Source organism: Molossus molossus, unplaced genomic scaffold (assembly GCF_014108415.1).
Source record: "Molossus molossus isolate mMolMol1 unplaced genomic scaffold, mMolMol1.p scaffold_m16_p_1, whole genome shotgun sequence".
In the NCBI taxonomy this organism is placed as follows: Eukaryota; Metazoa; Chordata; class Mammalia; order Chiroptera; family Molossidae; genus Molossus; species Molossus molossus.
In genome coordinates, this window is record NW_023425344.1 from 180403138 (window position 1) to 180416778 (window position 13641).

The 13641-nt window shown below is 42.6% G+C and overlaps 1 protein-coding gene and 1 non-coding gene across 4 annotated transcripts in view; both read left to right on the plus strand.

The window, feature by feature from the left end:
* Positions 1–10721, plus strand: part of NUSAP1 (nucleolar and spindle associated protein 1) — a 37793-nt gene extending 27072 nt beyond the window's left edge. For 2 of the 3 annotated variants that reach the window (XM_036241436.1, XM_036241444.1), the window contains exons 8-12: positions 3654–3811; positions 4827–4943; positions 8376–8484; positions 9888–9995; positions 10327–10712. In XM_036241436.1, the coding sequence (XP_036097329.1) occupies positions 3654–3811; positions 4827–4943; positions 8376–8484; positions 9888–9981 (478 nt within the window). In that variant the 3' untranslated portion in view covers positions 9982–9995; positions 10327–10712. Of the gene's footprint in view, positions 1–3653; positions 3812–4826; positions 4944–8375; positions 8485–9887; positions 9996–10326 lie in introns of all 3 variants that reach the window. The other variant, XM_036241453.1, reaches the window with a different exon arrangement.
* On the plus strand, positions 7873–7979 carry LOC118621198. Its single transcript, XR_004957650.1, has one exon. It is a non-coding gene; the product is annotated as a U6 spliceosomal RNA (small nuclear RNA).
* Positions 10722–13641: the final 2920 nt, after the last annotated feature.

Below are 13641 nucleotides of genomic sequence, written 5' to 3' on the forward strand. Positions count from 1 at the left end.
ACACTAAAATGATTGTGGGTTCGATTCCTAGTTGTGGGGGATACAGGAGGCAACAGGTAGATGTTTCTCTCACCCTCCTTTCCTCTCTTTCTCAAATCAATGAAAACATATCTTTGGGTGGGGAGTTTTTAAAAATGAGCCCTGGCTGGTTTGGCTCAGCCATTAGAGCATTGGCCCTTGGACCAAAGAATTGTGGTTTCATTTCTGGTCAAGGCATGTACCTCGGTTGCAGTTCAGTCTCTGGCCCTGGTCCGGGTCATGTGGGAGGCAACCAATTTGATGTGTCTCTCACATCAATGTTTCTCTCTCTCTCTCCCTCCCTCTCTCCTCCCCTCCCACTTTATCAGTAGATAAATAGAGGAATATCCTCAGGTGAGGTTTTAAAAAACAAAAAAGGATCAGAACAGAGAAAAAGATCTGCAAATGGCTTTTATTACGTTCTAAGCCTTTTCTTCCTTTTTTCTAATTTTTTTCTTACTGATTTTTGAGAGAGAGGAAAGGAGAGAGAGAGAGAAACATTGATGAGAAAGAACATGGATTGGCCGCCTCCTGGATGCCCCCCCACTGGGGATCTGGCCCACAATCTTGGCAAATGCCTTGACCAGAAATTGAACCAACAACCTCTTGGTGCATGGGTCATTGCTCAACCAGTAAGCCAGACAGGGTGCGCTCTTTTTTAAAATATTTTATTATTTTATTTATTTATTTTTTAATCCTCACCTGAGCTATTCTTCCATTGATTTTTGACTGCCTCCTGCATGACCCCCAACCAGGGCAGGGGATAGAACCTGCAACTCTTTGGTCTGCAGGACGGATCCAAACTGGTCAGGGCTTTAATCTTTTTCTTTACATTTGTATTTGGCTTTCTCCAACTTACCTAAGCTCACATTTGATTCATAAGTAGAGACAGAAAATAAGATATATATTAATATTTTCATCTTATTAGTTTAATACATAACTGCAAAGATGTGCAAAGAGCCCTAGTCTGTTTGGCTCAGCAGTTAGAGTGTCGACCTATGGTCCAGAGAGAGCCAGATTTGGTTCCTGCTAGAGGCACGTACCTCGGTTGCAGTTTGTCCCCTGACTGGGTCATGCGGGAGGCAGCCACTGAATGTGTCCCTTTCACGTCGATGTTTCTCTCTCTCTCTCTTCCTCTCTCTCCCTCCCACTCTATCTGAACAAAAAATGGAAAAATGTCCTCGGGTGAGGATAAAAAAAAAAGATGTGTAAAGAGAGGTTTTTCCATTGACTTAAATACACAGTATAAGCTAAATACCTATAGAAAATCTCTCAATGCAGTGAAAAATGGACTTTTCCATATATCAAAGATGTATCAGTTCTAAAATTTTTTAGATTACTCCAATAAAATATTTTTTTAATGGATTTGTCCAAAAGTATAAATACTGCAACTCATTGGGCACTGCAGTATCACAGCTATCTCATGCCCACAGATCCCTTTGTTTTGTTTGATTGGACCTTTCCTGGTATCAGGGTACCTCTCAACAATGACTATCCTCACAGGTGAAGATCTTCAAGTTCCTTCCTCACCCGAGGACATTTTTCCATTTTTTGTTTAGGTAGAATGGGGGAGGGAGAGAGAGAGAGAGAGAGAAATATCGACGTGAAAGGGACACATCAAGTGGCTGCCACCCCCACGACCAACCAGGGCCGGGGACAAACTGCAACCAAGGTACGTGCTCTTAGCGGGAACCAATCCTGGGTCTCTCTGGACCACAGGCTGATGCTCTAACCGCTGAGCCAAACTGGCCATTGCAGGTTCCTTTCTTTTAATAACAAATATTTATCCCGTCCTTTTTAAGAGCACCTGCAGCATCTAATACAGTTGGTACGTGATAATGCTTCCCTAATGTACAAATATGTGACATAGTTTTTATTCTCACCTGAGGATTTGTTTATTGATTTTTTAAAAAATTTTTTAGAGAGAGGAAGGGGAGAGAGAGAACATTGATCAGTTGCCTCCCATGTGCACCCAGACCAGTAATCGAACCTACAACCTTTTGGTGTACCATACAATGCTCCAACCAATACTATTTAAGAATACCACAGTCAGGAACTAGTGCTTGTTTCACTGCAATGTGCAGAACAACCTGGACCTCGCAGCATCTGTCCTAGCACAGCCAATATTCTAACTGATGTACAGTCTTTGGTAATAATTTCAGGTGTTGATTCAGGATCACCATCAAATTATTAGTTATAAATCCAGAAGTCCCTGTTAAATCCCCACCACCAACCTTATGTATATTTATGTCATTAGTAGATATTCACTGAATGTAAGACACCATCAATTGAGGACTCACCATTTTATTAACCAGTAAGAAAAGTCACTGCCAACTAACTATGATATGTTATCATTGTGAAACATCCCAATTTCAGAGATGTTAAAATTTAGGAAAACTATGCATCAGAGAATCAAGGAAATACATTTGTGGCAATTTGCTATGAGTAGAGAATGGACTTATGTTCCGCTCAAATGAATAATATTCTTTTAGGAAGACGTAAGATCTGTTCCCTTCACTCATTTGGCATAGCAATCTCCTGTTCCCTCCAACTTACCATCACCAGGAGGAGGAGAAATAAGTAGAGCTTCTTCGAGTACCTCCTAATCTGTAACTTGAGGCCTGCAGATTCCTTCAAGCTCAGGCTCATACTGTCATTGGCCAACACAGGGCGAGAAGAGAATACATATCATATTTTATAAATAACAAAAGTTGATAAATGATTTGCTATAGCATCAGTGTTAAGAGCATGTCTAGCCCTGGCCGGTTTGGCGCAGCAGTTCTCAACCTGTGGGTCGCAGCCCCTTTGGGGGTCGAAAGACCCTTTCACAGGGGTCACCTAAGACATAACAGTAGCAAAATTACAGTTATGAAGTAGCAACAAAAATAATTTTATGGTTGGGGGTCACCACAACATGAAGAATTGTATTAAAGGGTCGCGGCATTAGGAAGATTGAGAACCACTGAGTTAGAGCATCGGCCGTGGACCAGAGAGCCCCAGGTTTGGTTCCTGCTAAGGGCACATACCTCGGTTGCAGTTTGTCCTTGGCCCCAGTTGGGGGTCATGTGGGTGGCAACCAGTCGATGTATCTCTCTCACATTGATATTTCTCTCTCTCTCTCCCTCCCTCTCTCCCTCCCGCTCTATCTGAAGATAAATGCAAAAATGTCCTCGGGTGAAGGAAAAAAAAGAGCATGCCTATTCTGCAAAAGAGGTTCATTTGTGTAAAATATTTATTGGGACCCTTTCACTGCTTGGTGATAGACAAGTGGCTTTGTTTATAACTTTGACACAAGTTACTCTTGACACACCCTGGCCGGTTTGGCTCAGCGGTTAGAGTGTCAGCCATGGACCAGAGTTGTGGGTTCGATTCTGGTCAAGGGCACGTACCTTGGTTGCAGGTCAGTCCCTGGCCCTGGTAGGGTTGTACAGGAGGCAACCAATTGATGTGTGTGTCTCTCACATTGATGTCTCTCTCTCTCTCTCTGCTCCCCTTCCCCCTCCCCCTCACACTCTGTCTGAAGATAAACAGAAAAATATCTTGGGTGAGGATTTAAAAATAAATAAATAAATCACAACTTTAAAAAAGGTTACTCTTGACAGTACTCATATCTTGTACTCCACTGTCCTATTTAGGTTTTCGGCTGCTACTAAAGATAATGAATACAAGCGGTCACTGACCAAGACTCCAGCCAGAAAGTCTCCACATGTGTCCATATCTGGGAATACCCCAAAAGGCCAGCCTGTGCTTGGGACAAACAAGTTAAAGACTACAAAGAGGGATTCTGCTACGGGTAAAATAATATATAGGTTCATCTTTAAGCCATGTAACTCCCTGAAATTAAGTATATCTGTTTCCTTAAGCCTCTCTCCATTTCTGTAAAATCAAAAGCAAACATTTCACCATAGCGTATTTTTCATTTTATACTGGTGAGGGAAATGCTAGAGACAAACTAGTATCTGCCTGAGAACTCCATCCTGTCCAAGAGGAGTCCTAAGAGGGTTACCCTCCCTGAGAGCATTCAGCCCCTTATCAGACCCAGGGATTAGGAGGAGGAGAACCATAGTATTCATTACAGCCTCTGAATGGTCCTGCAGGACTCTGATACTAAGGGGATCCCAGGGTTTGTGGAATAAATGCCACACTATTGACTAGTGAACTGGGTAAGCCAGAATAAGCCATATAGGTACTCTGGTTAGCAATAAACAGAGCCATGAATCTTATCTATATGTGATTAGGTTCCTTGTTGGCTTTATATCTGTGTTTTTATTGATCTTTTAGAGAGAGAGAAATGGAGAGATAGAAACATAGATGTGAGAGGGAATCCTTGATCAGCTGTCTCCTTCCCATCCCCTGCTGGGCATCAAGCCCACAACTTGGGTGTGTGCCCTGTCCGGGAATTGAACTGGGACTTCTCAGTCCACAGGACAATGCTCAGTCCACTGAGCCACACTGGCCGGGCAGTAATATATAATTTTTAAAAAGGGTAAATAATATCAGGGAAACAGCCTGAAAAATTACCTAGTTAATTATTTAAACAGGATTCTAAACTCCCAGCTGATCCTAGGAAATGTCATAATGTTTAGACTATTTCGGGAGCAGCTAACAGGAAACAAATCTCAGGGGTTAACTTTCTTCAGTTATTCTTTCTCCTTTTAAACCCTACACTTGTTTCGGCCCATATATATAGATTATATTTTTCAGATTGAGAAGTGATACTTTAATTTAAGAAGAAACTATAACAGGTCTTTTTGTTCTCTCTCTCTAATCAAGCCCTTGGGTTTTGTGTGTTGACTTTTTTTTTTTAGTTATTACCCCATTCAAGTTGACATCTGAAGCAGTACAGACTCCGGTCTCCAACAGGAGACCAGTGTTTGATCTCAAAGCAAGTTTGTCTCGTCCCCTCAACTATGAGCCACACAAAGGTACGTGGGGATGTTTTGAGGTTCAAAACACAAAGATTTAAGATTAACCAATTTTGCATCGGAAGATGTGACCTCTGATGGAAGAAACCTTACTTGATCACCTAGAATCCCTGCTCCCACTCCCCATGGTTAAAAATGTGCATTGCTCTGGCTGGTTTGCCTCAGCAGTAGAGTGTCGGCCCTTGGACCAAGGTTTGATTCTGGCCAAGGGCATGTACCTCGGTTGTGGTTCATCCCCGGCCCTGGTCGGGGTCATGCAGGAGGCAACCAATCGATGTGTCCCTTTCACATCAATGTTTCTTTCTTACTCTCTCTCCCCCCGCCTCTGTCCCACTCTATCTGAAGATATAAAAATTAAAAAATGTACTTTGCCCGGACAGTGTGGCTCAGTGGTTGAGCATTGTCCCATGCACTAAGAGGTTGCTGGTTAGGTTGCTGGTTCGATTCCTGGTCAGGGCACATGCCCAGGTTGCAGACTCGATCCCAGGGGGGTGGGGTGGGGGTGGGGCAGAAGGCAGCCCATTGATGTTTCCATCTCTTCTCTCTCTTCCTCATGCTCTAAGAAAATCAGTAAAACATTTTAAAAATAAAAAGAATTTCCATTAAAAAAACGTTAAGTAAGTGGTTCACTTACATTTTTGTTAATCAAAGATATCATTTCTAATCAGTGTTACTGCAAAGAATTGATAAAATTTCAGCCAAAATCAAGAAATGTTAGAAGTGAGTCTGTGGGTAAATTAATGTTTTCTTTAAAGCTTTCAAAGTATCCTAGGCTGACTGGGAACCACTGGTCGGTCTAACAATCTGGGATGTTTATTGGTCAGATGTCATTCTTGAGCATATACTGACGTATTCTTACATCTATTTATAATAACAATACTTAATGTGACTTACCTTTCACTATTTGTTTTGTTTTTTATCCTCACCGAGGACATTTTTGCATTTATCTTCAGATAGATTGGGAGGGAGAAAGAGAAACATTGATGTGAGAGAGGCACATTGACTGGTTGCCATCCACACAACCCCAACCAGGGCCGGGGACAAACTGCAACTGAGGTACTTGCCCTTAGCGGGAACCGAACCCAGGACTCTCTAGTCCGTTGTCCGACACTCTAACCGCTGAGCCAAACTGGCCAGGGCCCTTTCAGTGCTTCTGGAATTACTTAAAGAAAAAAAAACTTCCTTCAATAATCATGTTTATCTTTAAATTACTAATGTCAATGAAACAAAAGTAATGAAAACGTAAATCTGATTTAGCTATGGTAAAAAAAAAAATTTGCTTTTCTCACAAACCCCATTTTTTTCTCCCCAAGTTTTCCCATCTGTGGCAATGGCACCTCTCTCTGCTGAGTTGTCTACTGAGTTGTCAGGGCAGAAACCTAGGAGTCCTCTTTGGATCCTCACTTTCTCTTAGACTCCATATCTGGCCCATCAGCTGATCCTTTCACCTCTCCCTTTGAAAAGTCTTTTCATCTGACCACCTTTCACCCCTCCACAATGACTCCCATTGGTCCAGGTCATCATCATCTCTTACCTGGGCCTCTGGAATAGCCTCTTTGCCCACTACAACCTTAAAAACAGACAGAGCACATCACTGCCTTGTTCAGAACCTCCTGAGGGTTTCCCTTCTCTCTCCCAGCTTCAGTCATAACTTCCTCCTGTCCCTGACTGGGCCGACCACATTGGTGTTTCGGTGCCTAAAGCACACTGAGCTCACTCCCATCTCCAGGTCTTTGAACTTGTTACCCCTCTTCTCCACCTGGAATACTGTGACCACAGGCTTTTGCACAGCTTGTTCCCTCATTGTAATGGGACATCCACTGAGCTGTCACCAACTCAGGCCTTTCCTCCACTCCCTGCTTCCCAGTCTTTACTCCTTAGCCTGGTCCACATTTCTCCACAGCATGTGGCGTCACCTGATGTGATGTTACCTGATTATCATCTACTTCTACCACTGGAATGTAAGCCCAAGAAAGCAAGGATTTTGACTGCTTGGTTCACTGCTTATGTTCCCAGCACCTACAACAGAGCCTGGCACATACCAGGTGCTCAAAAAGTAGCCCTGGCTGGTTTGGCTCAGCGGTTAGAGCGATGGCCTGTGGTCCGGAGAGATCCGGGTTCGGTTCCCGCTAAGGGCATGTACCTCGGTTGCAGTTTGTCCCCGGCCCTGGTTGGGTCGTGTGGGTGGCAGCCACTCAATGTGTCCCTTTCACGTCGATGTTCCCCCTGAACAAAAAATGGAAAAATGTCCTTGGGTAAGGATTTAAAAAAAAAAAAGTATTTGCTGTGGGAATGACCGTGACCACCACGAACTTCCACTGATGGTAGAAAACCTGGATTAGAGCTTCAGCTGTGCTGCGTACTATTTTTATATCCTACACAATTCACTTAGTTCCTTTATGGAAGGGAAAATGAATAAATAATATTTTAGTCATTGATTAAATGACAATGATGGGTGTGAAAGTCTTTTCTATAAAATGGGAAACACTGCAAATGATAATCATTGGTACTCAGACATCAGTCATAAACTATAAAAATAAAGCAATACATAAACATCAGGAAATTTGGTCCCAGTTCTAAAGCCAACAAAGTATTCCCACTTGTTCCATTCCAAATACAATTTACTGTATAACAGTAATAACAGACTGCATGGGAGAAATACCACTTTTAAAAAATGCCACTTTAATGCTAAGCATAATACCGATGCAACATTGGGATAAACTACTTGGTTGTGATGGCTTCTTTTAATGTTCTATATAATGGGAGTTGTTTTTTTGTTTATTTTTAGTATTAAGGTTTTCTCTGTGAGTTTCCAAGGATTAAAAAATAGAACACATTATTTAGAGAAAAACTGCAATTTATATCTGGAAAGTGAAACTGAAATTAACAAAATACTTATACTGATGAATGTCTATTAAAACGAAGTATGGTGCTCACTTCAACAGCACATATACTAAAATTGGAACGATACAGAGAAGATTAGCATGGCCCCTGTGCAAGTATGACACGCAAATTCGTGAAGTGTTCCATATTTTAAAAAAACACACAAAAACAAATTCAAAGTATAAGCCCTGGTCGGTTCGGCACAGCGGTTAGAGCGTCAACCCATGGACCAATGAGTCATGGGTTTGATTTCCGTCAAGATTGTGGTTCATACCCAGCCCTGATTGGGTCGTGCAGGAGGCAATCAGTCAATGTGGCTCTGTCACATTGATGTTTCTCTCTGTCTCTCCCTCCCTCCTACTCTATCTGATGATAAACAGAAAAGTATACGCAGGTAAGGAATAAAATATATATGTGTGTGTGTATATATATATATATATATATAAATAAATGTATGTTGAAAGCAAGCAAGTAGCCACAGATGAATAAAATTGGGACTATAAATACAAGAATCTTCATTAATCTGTTTTTGTCTCTGTCCGAAACTAGGAAAACTGAAACCATGGGGACAATCTAAAGAAAATAAATCTCTGAATGAGCATGTAAGCAGAGTTAGCTTCCATAAGAAAACTTACAAACAACCTCGTCTCCAGACCAGGTGAGTACATAATTATCCAGGTCTAAAATTCTTTTAATTTTGAAAGACTATATTAAAGCAGAGCCTCTGAGGAATAGAGCCTCAGTAAGTGGTATTAAGGAATCGGCTAGAAGCGTAATCACACATTGAACTTTCTAAAAGTACATATGCTTAGGCACCGCCACAGTGGGTTCTAATTCAGTAGGTTCGAGGTGGGGCCCAAGCATCTGCATTGTTTCCAAAGCTCTACAGGTGATTCACAAGAGGACCAATGATCCAGAGAACTACTCTTACATGACCTGTCTGCCCAAACAGTGCACCTGGATATCCCTCCAGACACTAATTCAAGTGCCCAGGGCACCTGGGTATGCAGATGGATTTCAATTCCTTACTTCCAGGAAACCAGGCTTACTAGGCTTCAAGGGGGAAACTCCATGATGGTCCTTAGAGGTTTTCGTCTGCATGAAAACCAAGTTAAAGCCAGAGCTCAGCCTGGCCGTTTTGGCTCAGCAGTTAGAGCATCGACCTGCGGTCCAGAGAGACCTGGGTTCGGTTCCCACTAAGGGCACGTACCTCAGTTGCAGTTTTTCCCGGCCCTGGTTGGGTCATATGGGAGGCAGCCACTCAATGTGTCCCTTTCACATCGATGTTTCTCTCTCTCTCTCTCTCTCTCTCTCTCTCTCTCTCTCTCTCTCTCTCTTTCTCTCTCTCCCTCTCTCTCCTCCCCCCTCTCCCTCTCTCTCTCTCCCTCCCACCTGCTCTATCTGAATAAAAAATGGAAAAATGTCCTCGGCTGAGGATAAAAAAAAAAAAAAAATAGTGGTGCCGGGCCAGTGGATTGAGCATCAACCCATGGATTGAGAGGTCCCAGTTCTATTCCCAGTCAAGGCACATGCCCAGGTGTGGGCTTGATCCCCAGTGAGGGGCATTCAAGAGGCATCCAATTGATGTTTCTCTCCCACATCGATGTTTCTATTTTTCCTTTCCTCTCTCCCTCTCTCTCTAAAAAAAAAAAACCAGTAAAAACATAACTTAAAAAAAAAAAACAGTGGCCTAGGTTAGATCCTGGTTCCTAGTTCCAGCATTTTCACTAATTTTGAGCTTGATCTTTGACTTGCAGAGGTAGAGATTTATCAATTAAAACGAAAACTACAGGGGTTCCGTTCAGCTACCAAGGTGCCTTCTGTGCTTGACTTTAGAATGCTGCATTAAGATAAAAACGGAAATTATAATTTATAACCCTTTAACACAGCAGTGATTTTCATCACAGACCAAGAGATAGACTGCAGCACCCCTATAAGTGTGTTTTACATAAGTGTGCTGCTGGGCGTAATTTTAAGTTTGGACATTAGTCTAGTAAGTGCTTTAAAATGGTGTGTTATGGAGCTTTTCACTAGAGCCTAATGTGTACCTGTCCCTCTTAGGGAGGAGAAACGGAAGAAACATGAGCAAGAACGAAAGGAGAAGAAAGCAAAGGTCTTGGGAACTCGAAGGGGCCTCATTATGGCTGCAGATTAATAGTTTAACATCGGGTAAAAATATTACTTTACTCTGAACCTTTCTTTGTAAATATTTTTATGCTGTCCTTCCCACTTCAGTTAAAAGACCTTTTTCTGTTCTTTGTTCATACTGTGTAGTGTCAGTGGGTTTTTCACATACTACAATCTCTAAAAAGATGTTACTATCTTAAAACTCACAAATTCTTCAAAATGGATTTAACCTAAGTCCCTGTCCAGCTCAGTTTTCTGATGAGACCCATCATAGGTTCTTTTTTTTCCCCCATCCTATAGATTCTTGACCTAGATTTTTAACGTCAACTTCCCCCTGCTGGCTCTAATATTAAGAATTGCAATCCTCTTCTAGGCCTTCAAGAGCATATGCCACAAGCTTTCACAGAAATTGAACAGTAATAACTTATGAATAGGGTATGCTGGAAAACCCCCTCTTCATTCTCCAGAGAATCTAGTCATTGTAATGAAACTATGGGCTGTATGGGTTGGTTATGGCATCCATATTTTATCCATGTGAAGTGGTATTTTTCAGATTGATGCACCTTCAGATCACTTCATGTAATTGCTCTCTCAACATAGGCTTAAAAAAAAAACAAAAAACAAACTCGATAGCTCATTCTAACCTCGCTTATTTAACAACATACAGAACCATATTGAAATTTGAGGACTGCGTTTTGGCTCAGCAGTTCGAGCGTCAGCCTGCGGACTAGAGAGTCCTGGGTTCGGTTCCCGTAGGGGCATATACAAAAAAGGGAAGAAAAAATAAAAGAAAAAAATTTGAGGATTGCTGCTTTGAGGATTACTATGCTGTCAAACTTATATTTTATTCAGTTTATGGAAAGGCTAGAGTTGCTTAGTATCATACCCATGTTTGCTGTACCTAAGTGGAGCTTCTGAGTTTTGTACAACTTCAGATTTTCATAAATAAATTTTTTTCTCACGGTCGTAGATTCATTCTTTGTAAATATAATTGGCTTCCAGTACTTAGTTGACCAGCTAAGATTAGTAAGCTTGCTTGTACTCCTCATGCATCCTTTCCTGACCACCCACTCCCACCCCAAGAAGAAATACCCATGTCCTTCTTTTGTGTTTTCACATATACAAACCCACAGAACATGACATACATCTGGGTGCTTAATAACTTAGATTTTGCTATCATGAGGCAGAGATCAGATCAATCAAGAAACATTGGGGTAACATTGCTACTAAGAAAGTAAAATTATACAACCACCTGGAAAACAGTTTAGTAGTGTCTTTAAAAAGTTAAATGTATGTCTACCATATGACCCAGCAATTCTACACCTAAGTATAGACCCAAGAGAAATGAAAAAATATGTCCACATAGAAATTTGTACGAAAATGTTTATAGTTGTATTATTCATAAATCCAAAAAGTAGAGAAAAATTGAGCTGTCCATCAAGGGATAAATGGATTAAAATGATTATGGCCTGGTCGGTGTGGCTCAGTGGTTGAGCATCGACCCATGCACCAAGAGGTCACCAGTTCAATTCTGGGTCAGGGTACATGCCCAGGTTGTGGGCCCGATCCCCAGTGGGGGGCATGCAGGAGGCAGCAAATCAATGTTCTCGCTCATCGATGTTTCTACCGTTCTTCCTCTTCCCCTGCTCTCTCTAAAAAAATCAAGAAAAAAATTTTTTAAAGATTATTATACACTAAAAAGGAATGAAATACTGATAACATGCTACAACATGTATGAACCTCAAAGATATGCTTAGTGAAAAGAAGCCAGACACAAAAGATCACACATTATGTGATTCTATTTATATGAAATATCCAAAGAATATAAACTTATTAAGAAAGAAGTTTAGTAGTTACCGGGGGCTGGGAATGGAGAGTGACTGCAAAGGGGAACTGAGGTTTCTTTTTCTTTTTTTAATCTTCACCTGAGGATATATTTCCATTTCTCTTCAGATAGAATGGGAAGGAGGGAGAGAGACACATCCACTGGTTGCCTCCTGCATGACCCTGACCATGGATGGGACTTAACTGCAACTGAGGTACGTGCCCTTGACCATAATCAAACCCAAGACTCTTGGGTCCATGGGCCGATGCTCTAACCGCTGAGCCAAATTGGCCAGGGCTGAGGATTCTTTTTAGACTTTTTCTAAAATTAGCTTGTGGTTAAGACTGTACAATTCTGGCCTGGCCGGTGTGGCTCAGTGGTTGAGCAGCGACCCATATACCAAGAAGTTGCCAGTTCAATTCCTGGTGGGGGCACATGCCAGGTTGTGGGCCCAATCCCCAGTGTGGGGCAAGCAGGAGGCACCCAATCGATGGTCTCTCTCATCAATGTTCCTATCTCTCCCTCTCCATTCACTCCTCTCTCTCTAAAATCAATAAAGAGAAAAAAAAAAATTTAAAAACGGATTAAGGATCTTGCATCTGTGGAGGGCCAGCTCTAAGTACATGTTACTGGACTACATGTTTGTGTCCCCCCAAAATTCATGTTGATACCCCAATTTCCAACATTATGATACTTGGCACTGGGGCCTTTGGGAGGCAATTGGTTCATCAGGGTGGAGCCCACATGATGGGACTCTTGCCTTTGTAAAGAAGGGAAAGAGACCATGTGAGCATACAGCAAGAACACAGGTGTCTATAAGCCAACAGCAGACATCACCAGACACCAGATATGCAGGTACCTTGATCTTGGACTTCTCAGCCCCCAGAACTACGAGAAATAAATGTATGTTGTTTAAGCCACCTGGTCTATGGTAATTTGATATAGCACCCTGAGCAGATTAAGACAGTAGGTATGGACTTCCAGTCAAGATGGCAGCGTAGATAAATGCGGTATCCTGTCCTCTCACAACCACACCAAAGTTACAAATAAACTACATAACAACCATCATTCAAACCGCCTGAAATCAAGCTGAATGGAAGTCCTACAACTATGGAATTAAAGAAGCAACCACATCGAGACTGGTAGGAGGGGCGGAGGCAGATGGTCTGGTCCCACACCCACGTGTGGTGGATAAAAATCAGGAGGATACCTTGGCTGGGAAGGTCCTTCCTGAGGACTGAGGGGTCCCCGTCCCACACCAGGCGCCCAGCTTAGGTTTCCAGTACCAGGAAGAGAAGTCCCCATAACTTCTGGCTGGAAAAACCAGCAGGAACTGAGGCTCAGGGAGTCTGAGGCGGCTGGAGCCCCAGGCAGCTCCTCTTAAAGGGCCCGCGCATGGACTTATCGGACTCACTCCCTATTAGCTTGGAGGGGAGGCAGCTCGAGGGGCACCAAAGACATACAGGGAAGAACTGAGCTGTTTGGCACTGGAGAGGGGGTTTTCTCCAGAACAGACGTGCTATCAGAGGCCTTTGTTCCTTTGGTGAGCCCTTCCCTGGGGCGGCAGACAGCTGCCATATCTGGGACTCCAGCAACCTGGCTCACTCACACTGGTAGCCCTGCCCTGGTGATTCCCTGAGGCCCTGTCCCACCCAACTTTCAGGCCCACCCAAGCTGTTGCCAGTTGCTTTACCATAGGATTGGCCTGTCTTGGATCCTGCTTCAGGTTTTCCTAAATTCTTTCAAACAAGCAGCATCTGGTCTCAACTAGCCTCATACCTCTCATTAAGTAATACACAGAAACAATCACAGGGAGGCAGCCAAAATGAGAAGACAAAGAAACGGAACAAATGAAAGAACAGA